The sequence below is a fragment of the Pantherophis guttatus genome, chromosome 3 (assembly GCF_059756535.1).
Source record: "Pantherophis guttatus breed Tessera chromosome 3, ASM5975653v1, whole genome shotgun sequence".
NCBI lineage: Eukaryota > Metazoa > Chordata > Lepidosauria > Squamata > Colubridae > Pantherophis > Pantherophis guttatus.
The window spans coordinates 26046653-26058882 of record NC_142065.1 but is presented as its reverse complement, the minus strand read 5'-3'; the positions used below and the strand labels follow the sequence as shown (position 1 = coordinate 26058882).

At 38.6% G+C, this 12230-nt stretch overlaps 2 protein-coding genes across 2 annotated transcripts in view; both read left to right on the top strand.

Annotated features, from left to right (window-relative positions):
- ADA (adenosine deaminase) overlaps positions 1 to 11453 on the top strand; it is a 35713-nt gene extending 24260 nt beyond the window's left edge. The window contains exons 9-11 of the mRNA XM_034413876.3: positions 1360 to 1427; positions 1651 to 1780; positions 8743 to 11453. Coding sequence (XP_034269767.1) covers positions 1360 to 1427; positions 1651 to 1780; positions 8743 to 8847 — 303 coding nt within the window. The 3' untranslated portion in view covers positions 8848 to 11453. The remainder of the gene's footprint in view (positions 1 to 1359; positions 1428 to 1650; positions 1781 to 8742) is intronic.
- On the top strand, positions 2784 to 5653 carry LOC148114521 (uncharacterized). The gene has a single exon (XM_087889146.1). The coding sequence runs from the start codon at positions 3781 to 3783 to the stop codon at positions 5638 to 5640; it is 1860 nt and encodes a 619-aa protein (XP_087745272.1). The 5' UTR covers positions 2784 to 3780; the 3' UTR covers positions 5641 to 5653.
- Positions 11454 to 12230: the final 777 nt, after the last annotated feature.

Below are 12230 nucleotides of genomic sequence, written 5' to 3'. Positions count from 1 at the left end.
TTTCTCAAGCAAAAAATTCAAAAGTGGTCTCAAGTAAAACCAAGTAAATAAACTTTTATCTTTCATTAAAGTAATCAATTTTGTCAACTTTGCCAGTTCCATTAGTTTTGCAATCCACTCTTTATTTGTGGGCAAACAAGAAATAAGGCTAAATAAGTAAATAGTGAAAATGGCAAGTGGACAAATTTGGACACTATTCCATGTGGATACATTGGTTTTTTTTAACTAACATTTTTAAGGCCCCCTTTTAAGGCAATTGATTTGTTAGGCCTGCAGTTAGCTACAGGAAAACAATAGCACAGAAAGTGCAATTATTAAATACAAATAATGTTGCATTTAATTCTACAGTAGTACCTTGGTACTCACTTTTAATTGATTCTGGGAGGTGCAATGAGTACCAAACAAATTTTTCCCATAAGGAATAATGTAGTGAATCGTAAGGCAGCTAACACTGAAAAGTTCTAACTTGTGCATTCAGTACCAAACACGAGGACTATCAGAACAAAATTGTGTTGAGTACCAAATTCAATCAGTTTCAAAGCAGTTGAATACCAAGGTCCCTCTGTATTCAATGTTATGTAAAGGGTGTGTCAGTTTCTGTTCATTTAGAGGTTCATTGACACCTACAACTTGACAGGGAATATGTAAACTTTTGGATGCTTGCAGTATATACAAGATATACACAATACAAGCCTGATCCTTATTTGTCACACTGCAGATTATAAATATACTGCCCTATGTGTAAACCTGATTGCTTAATAAAAGAAAACTATACTAACATTTCATGTCTTATTGTTTTGCTTTTGGGGATAGCACTGAAGTGTATCAGTGTTTACAGTTTGATACCAAGAGACAAATCCATATGTTAGAGCCATCATATATAACTAGAATGATAAGATACATGTCAGATCCATATTGTTGCATTTTACTGCAAATAAAAGGTGTAAATGAACTCTTTTGACAAACATGATTTGGTTCTTGGTCGGTATCTGACTGATCTCAAATTAACTATCCTTTAACTGGCATTAATTAATTATTGTTTTTACAACTGATAACAGTTCATTCTTAATTAGATAGGTGTACTTTATTCCATAATCTTTCCATGAAGAGTCTGTAGAAATTTACTGCAGCAGTACAGATTAATAATAACAAATGCATCATGTGCATTTTTCAGTTCATATGTTTACTTTACATGAAGTGGTTCAGATGATTTTATAAGCAATATTTCAGGATGAACAAAAATGGATTATTTAGTCTGAATCTACACATAGAATTACTCTCAGCTATTATGAGCTAATTATAGAAAACATTCTCTCTCAAGTATAGAATAAAAATAATAAAGTTTTATTCTATTCTAAGCTCTGTCCTTGGTCCAGTTGTCTCACTGGAGCATGTAAACCCATCTTCGAAGAACATCCCATAATAAGGTAAGTATTGTTGCTATTACTATAATTATTTCAAATGAATTATACTTCAGCTCACTTATGTTTCCTTTGATTACTTTTTGAATTTGCAACTGTGTTATAAATATTTTAAAAAGCTAACAGCACCATTTTAGATTTTGATAAATGTAGCAAATGCAGTAGGAAAGCTGACTATACTATATTTCTATCCATGGATCATTTAACATTTCCATTTTTGTCTTTCCAGATTTATGAAGGATGGTGCAAATTATTCCTTGAATTCAGATGATCCACTCATTTTCAGATCCACAATTGACACAGACTACAGAATTGCTCGAGATCACATGAAATTTACAGAAGAGGAATTCAAGAAATTGGTATGTTGGTCTGCTTTTCATATTGGCAATACTTTGCCCTTCTTGTAATGTCCAGCTTGTTTTGATCTGTTTCTGTTAAAGTAAAATCTTCCTAATAAATTGAAATAGCAGGTGTAGACATGGTTAATCTTTTTAAGGTTTTTAGAAATGGAAATAAAGGCACCAAACGTGGTCACATCAAGACCATACTGTGGAGAACAGAAGGGACATTTTACCATACTCCATTTGTAGAGAAATGCTAATATTCTTATTACCATTTAAATACATCCTCCAGGTAATAGCTTTTTATGTAATCATATGCCCACTGTGGCAAGATATATCTTAGTAAATAGCCATTTCTGTATGCCATATGGACCTTCATGTATTCACAAACACTGTCAGCTGAAAATGTGAATTAAAAAAAAATCTCACAATTCTCTAGGATATATTTACTCCTAATCTGAAATATTTAAGAAATTGGAATTAAGAAATTAATGCTCAGAAAATTATGTAGACTCATTAGCACACTATTGTTTCTTATTAATTTCAGATGATATTATATTTCATTGTGGTTATTTTCCTTGTCTTTTTACTTGAAGTGTGGGTTGGATTTTTTTTTCTTCCTTAAAATATTTTCATTGATAATCCTCAGATTTCTGTTCTATCCTAGCAATCACATCTTATTTCTTTCTTTTTTTTTTTTTTGATAATAAGCTCGTTTTATTGGGTGGGCAGGAAAAAAGACAGACTTAGGGACATTCCGCTGATCATCAGAAAGTTCAGCTTGAAGACCGGATTCTACTTATTTATGAAAAGGGTGTATTCCTTCTGAAAGATCATGGTCTTAACTTGAGAATGTTTCTTTTTTTTCTTTTTTCTTTTTTTTATTGAAAAAGTTTTCAAATACAAATTTCCCCCCCTTTTTTCCCCCCTCCCCCTCCCTAACCCCCCCTCCCCACCCATCCCCCCCTGTGACTTCTTCGTAACAAAAAACCTAATTCATAACAGATTACTTACTCCCTTGAGCCAGGCTAGGATTCGATATTGGGATAAAACTTAAATATTAGAAATCCAAATCTTTGGTCAAGGCAGAAGTGCCTCTTCCGTGCCAAGGTGCTGAATTGATACAAGGTATTTGACGTAGGTACAGCATTGTAAAAGGGCAAACTGACCCTAAACAGATACATCCTGTTGTTTACTGTTTATTACACCTCAAATGTCATGTATATCCTAGAGAAGAAAAACTGCTTCCCTTACTGTCCTTTTTACTGCTCTTGAGGCGCCTTTGAGCCCCTTATCTCCTCTTTTATTATGTCTTGAGCTCCGGAGCTGAGAACCTGAGCCTGTGGGAATCAGGCTGTTATGTCTTTCCTAGAGATAGATTAAAGGGTAACTTCTACGTGCGAAATGTTACACTCTTCGTAATAACTTTGTCTTTATACTGTATAAATATCTGGTTGAGATCAGTCATCACTGTTCAGACTTTTGTTTCGTGGTCCTCGGACTGTTTGAACCTTTGCGCAAATAAAAACTCTTTCCTGCACTGAAGAGCTTGTCCTAGTCCGTTATTTTTCCTACAACAGCTGGCACCCCAGATGGGACTAGGTGCAAGGCGATATTTCGCTGAGGACCGTTTCGACCCCTCGGGACCATCGGGAGGTCGCTCCTGAACATTCTCCAGGCGCCACGGAGATACGTCTCCGGGAGACAGCCGCGATAACCCCATGGCCCCAACGGTGCTCTGATCGAGTCCAAGAACCCTGCGGTGCAGGAAAGGTGGTCTGAACAAATTCCTGGCCAGGAATCTACGGAGTGGGAGCGTTTTTTTTTAAGTGAGTATATTGTAAAAGAATTGTACCTGTCTCATTTGAAGGCAGAAGAAGGGATTTGATCACTCCCTTGGACTCGGGGTAGGCTACCCTAACGAAGTCCGTGTCAGGTTGTGTGGGTGGTTAAGTCGTCGTATTTCTCGCTAGCGGCCGTGAGTTTCCGGGGCTACGAGTCGACGGCAGTGTGATAAGATGGGGGGGGCTCAGAGCGTGCCAAATACTCCTTTGGCATGCATGCTAAAAGGTTTTGACAAGTATTTTAGCAACCCTTCCTATCCGAAAGGATCAAAGGAGCGATTAAAATTTTTATGTAAGCATGTGTGGCCATTATTGGGGACAGGGTGGCCCCCGCAGGGATCATTAAGGGAGGAAACGGTGGATAAGTTGTGGGGGGTGATCGTAGTGAATCAGGATAAATATCCTGATCAATTTCAATACATTGATCAATGGGCGAGAGCCCTAACTGAAAAAGCTGAGGATTTGCTGCAATGTCAGGCTGAAATGGTCAGGCTGTGTGTATCCAGATCTGGCGGAAAGAGTAAAGGGGGGAGAGAAGGGGGGAGAAGTGAGCAAGAAAAAACCCAGGCAAAAAGAGGAGAGGAATATTCAAGGAGGAGAAAAGTATGGACAGAAGATGAGGAGGAGTTAGTTAGACCCCCACCGTATGCTCCATTGTGGCAGCAGCAGCCCCCAGTGCAGCAGCAGCCCCCAGCGCAGCCCCTAGACCAACAGCAGCAGTTGCCGGGAGCTGTAGGAGGAGAGGGAGGTAGAAATCAGAGACGCATGAGCGATCCTGGGGCGAGACCGAAAATAAGGAAAAGTCCCCCGGTGGAAGAAGGTAGTCGGAGTGAAGGAGAAGATCGGGATGATAAGGGGTTGAAGGAAGCATCAGGAGGAGAGCAAGTGGGGGTGCAAACTCGCGCGGTAACAGCGAAGCTGAAGGCTAGCAAGCAAGAAGTTACAGCGCCTTTGCGCCAGGTGGATCAGATAATAGTAAACCAGCAGGGGCAGGTGGAACGTCAGCCCCTTTTTCAATACGTGCCGTTTACTACTACTGATCTTTTAAATTGGAAGCAACATTATGGGCCGCTGACTACTAAGCCCACTGAGATGGCGGACCTGTTTCAAACTATTATGTTAACACATAACCCAACGTGGCAGGATGTACAACAGTTGTTGCGCACTCTGTTAACTCCGGAAGAACGAGAAAAGTGGAAAGCGGCAGTTAGGCAGTGCGTGAAAGAGATGTTGCCAAATGATGCGGATGTGCAGCCGGAGGTGTTGGTCCGGGCGCCCGAAATAGATCCGGGCTGGGACCCTAAGGAAGAACAGGACCGGACACGCTTGAGGGAATATCAGAATTTGGTGGTGCAAAGTCTTAGAAGAGCAGGGAAGCCCCCAGTAAATATGTCCAAGCCATCTCTAGTGATGCAGGGTGCGGATGAAAGCCCGGAGAGTTTCCTGCAAAGATTGATTGAAGCGTATGAGTTATATACACAGGTGGATCCAAGGCAGGGGGATAATGTGCGGATGTTGAATGAAAGGTTTATAGCTCAAAGTTATGAGGATATACGGCGAAAATTGCAGCGGGTCGAAGGAGCATTAGGGAAGAACACGACGGAATTGTTGGAATTGGCACGGAAGGTGTATGTCAATAGGGATAAGGTGGAAAAGAAGGAGAGAGATGCCAGAATGCAAAAGAAGGCTGAGTTATTGGCAGTAGCACTACAGGGAGGAATGAGCTTCGACCCCAACCCGGGGACACCCCTGGGTCCTAACCAATGTGCCTATTGTAAAGGAGAAGGCCATTGGCAAAGAGAATGCCCCAGACGGATGATGAGAGGTAGAGGGATGATGAGAAGACCTGAATTTGGAGCAGGAATGAGGGGGCAGTTTGCAGGAAGAAGGGGAGAACGAGGAATGAGAGGGGGCTTGAATAGAGGATTTGGACAAAGAGGCTTGGGACGAGGCTTTGGTAGAGGAGCGAGAGGGGGCGCTGGACCAAGAGAAGCAGAAAGTATTGGATTGGCAGATATGGTGTGGTCAGATTGACGGGGACCAGGCTTGGAAGAACCCCCGCCTGAGCCGTTGGTTACAATGAGGATAGGGGGCCAGCAGACAACATTTTTAGTGGATACAGGAGCAGGTAGATCAGTTGTAAATAAGCAAATTGCAGCCCCTGGATCACGTAAAATCCAGGTTCAGGGGGTATCAGGACAGATTATGGGACGGCAGGTCCTAAAGCCTGTGATGTGTGATTTTAAAGGAGCTGAAATCCAACATGAATTTTTGTATATCCCTGAGTGCCCTATTCCCTTGCTAGGCAGGGATCTGCTGAGCAAATTAGGGGCAACAATTTCTTTTGATGAAGGCAGTCAGAAAATGACCATAAGGCATTCTCCGGAGGAAATTTGGAGGTTGATGATAGGGAGACAGGTCGGTGAGAAGGAAAAGGAGGAAAAGTGGAGGATGTTTGGCGTGCCGGGTTTGTGGGCGGAGGACAATCCACCAGGTTTTGCAGCACACCACCCTCCAGTGGTGGTCGAGCTAAAACCGGGAGCAATGCCAGTCAGAATAAGGCAACGGCCCGTTTCATGGGAAGCGATCTATGCTATTTATGAGAGTATACAGAAATATTTGGAAGCGGGTGTTTTGGTGCCTACTCAATCCCCATGGAATACCCCAATTATCCCGATTAAAAAGGCAGATGGGTCTTTTCGCCCGGCCCAGGATTTGAGATTTGTGAATAGCCGAACAGTTACCTTACACCCGGCCGTGTCTAATCCATATACTTTGTTAAGTTTGATCCCACCCCAGGCGGGGTGGTTTTCTGTAGTTGATTTGAAGGATGCCTTCTTTACAATTCCTATTCATCCATCAAGCCAGCCGCTGTTCGCTTTTGAGTGGGAGAACCCTCATACGGGCACAAAAATGCAATACACATGGACTAGGTTGCCACAGGGGTTTAAAAATTCCCCGACATTGTTTGGAACAGCGCTGGCTAGGGACTTGCAGTACTACATGCCTCAGCAACCGGGGGATACAATTTTACAATATGTTGATGATGTTTTAGTGACTGGACAGACAGAGGATTTATGCTGGGACAATACTAAAATGTTATTAGACTTGTTGCTCAAGTGTGGGTATCGGGTATCAAGGAAGAAAGCTCAACTGGTGAAAGAGAGGGTGAGGTACTTGGGTTATGATATTGAGAAAGGACACAGGGCTTTAGGACCGGAGCGGAAACAGGCAGTTTTGATGCTGGCCGAACCTAGAACGAAGAGACAACTGAGAAGCTTTTTAGGGTTGGCTGGCTTTTGTCGTATTTGGATCCCCAACTTTGCTTTGATGGCAGCACCCTTGTATGCAGCCACCAGGGGCGCTAATACAGAACCCCTTGAGTGGGGGGGAGAACAGAAAAAAGCCTTCGAAGATATAAAACTTGCGCTGACTCAGGCGCCGGCGTTAGCCTTACCGAATTTGCAGAAGCCTTTTAATTTGTATGTAGATACAAGCAGAAATATTGCAGTGGGGGTGCTTACTCAACCGTTGGGAAGTTGGCAACAACCAGTAGCATATTTATCAAAACAGTTGGATGGAGTGGCGCGAGGCTGGCCGCATTGTTTAAAAGTGTTGACTGCAATTGCAGAATTAATTCAGGATTGTAATAAACTTACTTTTTCCTGTCCAATAAATGTGCACCCTCCTCTAAATACTGACCTTTACTTACTAAAAATATTATTAATATTATAACATCCCCCTTTATCCATACATTTCAAGAAAGAAAGAAATCTTATTTCTTATTTCTGATAAATCTCTGCATATGCACAGACATTTTGTTTTGGTATATTGGATTGTTAATAAAAAAATTAGTTATTGATATACTGTTTTCCATGGCTCTTTGTAATTTATATGGCTTTCTACAATAGATGAAAGGCTAAGTTTGACCCCAATTTAATTGCTTTCAAAATTAAAAGATGTAACTTGTTAACACCATATGTTAACTTTGTTTTAAATCACTTAACCCAAGTTTCTGGCTTGGTACAACACACTGAACTGTGTTGTTGTTAGTTGCGAAGTCGTGTCCAACCCATTGCAACCCAATGGACGTTCCTCCAAGGCTTCCCGTCCTCTACCATCCCCCATAGTCCATTTAAGCTCACACCGACTGCTTCAGTGACTCGATCCAGCCAAATTCAAATTCAAATTCAAATCTTTATTATCAGTGCACAACATATGTACAATGAGATTGGTTGAGCTCCCTCATTCTCTATCGTCCCCTTCTTCTTTTGCCCTCAATTGTTCCCAGCATTAGGCTCTTCTCCAGTGAGTCCTTCCTTCTCATTAGGTGGCCAAAGTATTTGAGTTTCATCTTCAGGATCATAGGTGTTGTTCAGGATATGTATAGGTGTTCGGGATGTGCATAGGTGTTGTGCAACATAATAGGCTAAAATAGCAATAGCACTGAGACTTATATACTGCTTCACAGTGCTTTACTCCCTAAGCAGTTTACAGAACCAGCATATTGCCCCAACAACTTTATCAACCTAGGAAGGATGGAAGATTGAGTTGATCAGAATCAACTGATCAGGATCGATTGCCTGCAGTCAGCAGAACTAGTCTGCAATATTGCATTCTAACCATCGCGCCCCCACAGCTCAACCAAAATATGATTGGAATAAAGTTTGTAGTTTAATATCCCATGACCTCACTGTTATTGAGTTTGCATTACCACAGCCTTAGAGCATTTTGCTGAGTAATAGGACTTTCAAACTTTCTATTGTTTTGGGCTGCTGCCAGTGAATCTCCTAATTGCTTAAATGATCTTTGGTAGCCGTAACAGAAGAACAAACAGAATGTTGGATTCTGAAGAACGCTATCAGTCTATAAGTTTGTACTGGGTTACTTAAATTTGCTTTGCCCCAATGTAAAAACCTCGGGTGAGCTTTAAATGGGAAAAGTACTTGCCTAAAACTCCATCTGTGGCATCCTTATCTTTGTTAACTCCGTTTTAGACTTTTGTAAAACACATTCTTTTAATTTTCAAAGATAAAAGTACAGCATTTAATAGTAGCATTGTCAACCATTTAATTAAAATAGTACAGCCCACATTAGTGGAATATGATTAGGCATGCCTTCTTCTTCCTTTCACAGAATATAAATGCGGCAATGTCCTGCTTCTTGAAAGAGGAAGATAAAAAGGAGCTTGTGTACAAGCTACGTGAAGCCTATGGGATGGTAAAAAGCCAAGAATTCTGAACTCTTCTGTACCGGGCATCAGCTTTTTTCTTGACCAATGTTATGCTTGCCCAAATTCTTTGTTTTGCTTCTTGGAAGACAGTGAGCAAACTTCGTATTACTCTTGTTTACTCTTAATAACCACAGAACAGGGCATGTACAAAACAGTATTCTTATGATGGTAGGTATCATGAGTTTAATTTTATTTTTTTAAAGATGGAATGTAAGCTGCTCAGACATCTAGAGATTGGAAATAGGAATACATTTATTGAAATTACGTTCATTTAAGTTCCATCTCAGGTACACCAAATCTGCAGGCCATTTATTATTTCAAAACTTACCAGTAAGTCAAATGAACTGTTTATTTGCAACAGCAGACAAAGCCTATCTCAGACATTTTTTAAATAATGTTTTTTTAAAATTATCTGCCTCACTAATTTATCTACAAGTGATGTCTTCTGTGCACTCCTACATTAACAAAAGGAAAAAAGATCATAAATATTTTTACCATTGAATTTTTTTTAGAAAATCATATTGTGCTCATAAATCTCAAAAAACAAACATACCTTATCATTTAACTTGATTATAGACCGATCTTATTTCTCTACTTTATTTTACTTACACTAAATAGTTCGTGTTTTTTTCTATTCCATTCGTTTCAATGGTATCAAAATATAAAAACAGAGTATTTGATCCAGTTAAAGTTGTATGGGAGAAATTCTTGTAATGCTGATTCAACATTTGCCTTCTCAAAAACCAGTCTTGCCTAAAATGTTTTATGCTGGAGATGTGCCATGGGAAAAACAGTATTTTAAAAAATAGAATTGCATAGCATTTCTGTTCATATAGGGATTGTATAGAAATGCAGATTTAAGTTTGTATTCCCACCTATTTACTGAGCCAATTTGCCTTGTTTCTTATCTGTACTATACTGTTTAGTTTAACTGGGAATTATGTGATTTAACTATAGCATACTGACACTTTTGTTTATTTTTTTATTGTTGAGACTAACAGAAAGGCAACATTATCTAATGGTGCTCAGTTTGTTTTAACTGGAATAATACCCCCCAAATTTAGACTAAACGGCTAGTACCAAATTGGCTATTTTGCTGGATTTTGTTCCCTAAGGAAACTAATAAACAAAATGGTTTAAACTGTAAGTATTTCAGTTTAATTGGACTATGAGGAAAGCTGTAACCAAATATGTAGTGTAATGAAATTATTCTGTTTAGAGCAAGAAAATGCAGTAGCAAATGCACATCTAAATCATAGCAATATAAAACCAAGAATTCTCATTCCCAAATAATATGCTAGATGCCTTTAGTAATTGTAACTTTTTTATTTTGCATTAGCTACCTTTGAAGTCCCGATTAATATACTCAGGAATTTAGATCCATGTTTTTATATTATAGTGTGAACATCTTGCACATTCAAAGTTTAAGTTGGTATATTATGAAATTCACCTCTTAGATTGATTTACAGTTTTTGTTGCAGAAAACCCTAAATATAAGTTCTTAAGGGCTTAGATCTCAAGTAAGTCTTATGTTCAAATCATACTGTTACTTGTTTCTGTATTCCTTGTAAGTAGCAACAACATGAAGTTGGAAGTGAGAAGTCATTGCAGCATCAAAGCACAGTAATTTCTGACAATGAAGGGAGGGTGGCAGCTAAACACTCAACTGCTATTTTAGGAGCCAGGTGCACATTTAGCACCTGTTCAGGTGCTTATTTCAGTTCAGAGAGACAAATCTGTAGCCACTTAAGAATAATTTACTTCATTTTTCTTCTTTTCTTTTTCCTCAATTAACAAAGTTTATTTCATTTACTTGAAGGGTTCGATATTTCTAGACTTGAGTACTTGTGCTTGGGACATTATGACAGAGTGCTGAATAAGTGAATAACAGAGATTGCTTGAAAAATTAAGCCAAGTTTTGGAGGGGGAAATGAAAGTAGAAATCTGACATTGCTGCCAGAATTTAAAACATTTAATTTGAAATGTTTTCATATAACTCAGTAAAACTGACCAGAGGGTTAAAACATAGAATCCAAGCCTTTCTTGTATTTCTCATAATTTTCTCTCTATCTTTAGTTATGTAGTATTTCTTGTAATTTGTTAGAGCTTGTCTCTAAACACAAACTGACACTGTTATTACTTATTTTGTCTACAGAAATGGTTCTGGTTTGATTTGATTTGGTAATAATTTTTTTAAAGTTTGTAATCAATGCTAAGAACTCGTACATGTTTGTGATACCATGTTGTTGGTGACTAAACATCAAAAGTTTGTCTGAAGAATAGTTTTTACATTAGTGTCATGTGTGCAGAAGTGTAGGCTTAGCTATGCATACTACTTATTTCAGAAAACAGCAAGCCAGTAAATACTGGTTTATATGAATGTTCAATAAAATGTTCTTAATGTCAATAGGCATATCGTCCATATTCAAGATTATATAAAAGAATTGTTTTAATATTTTTGTAGTACCAGTAAAAAATTATCCTGCTTGTATATGGTTTTAATATTGTGATCCACGTTCTTGCTGTGTAACACAATATATCTTCAGAATTCATTTTGAGGAAAGAGCAGAACTTAAGTCTTCATTTAATGAAATAAAGTCCATTTTTACTTAAAGGTATGTTTCATTTTTGTCTGGCATATCAGAAAAAAACAGTCAAGCCAAAATCAGCTATGATTCTACAAATGAAATAATTAGAAAAACATTAAATGAAAAGTAGGGCATGGGTTTTGTTTCACCTTTCACTACAAAATAATTGTTTTCATTGTTTTACTAAAACAAAAAGCAAAAAACCTTTAATTAAGCCAGAAGGGGCCTAAAATTTTAGTATTGCTCTCAGTGACATAATGATACAGTATAGCATCTTTTCTAACAAGACTTAAGCATTTATTAGCATGGCTCACTTTATTAGATGCATAAAGTGCATAATAAAAATTGTAACTAAGCTACCAGACTCTGATTCTTTGCTACCAGTCAAACTTGGTCATCTTCCTACAATGTCTAAATTTACAGAAATGTATTTGGAATCAGGTGGTATTCTCCTCAATGAAAAATTTTGATTATGTGGATACAGCCTAATATAAGAATAGCATTTTTTTTTTTTTGCAGCTACATCAGACTAGTGGCTCATACCATTTGTATTCCGATGGTAATCTAAGGTTTTCATATGTAATATTACCCAGACAAGTGTTGTTCTCCTAAATCTCTGCATTTGATCACTGTTCTCTAAATAAGAATTTTGCTTTTGTCTCACTAAATTATACTATTTCCAGTGCATTTCTCTACCCTAACAAGTTGACCTTGAATTTTATTTCTAAGTCTAATGACTTCTAGGACATTAGCTTTCTTGCCAAATTTGTATTACCATATTTTTCGGAGTATAAGACACACTC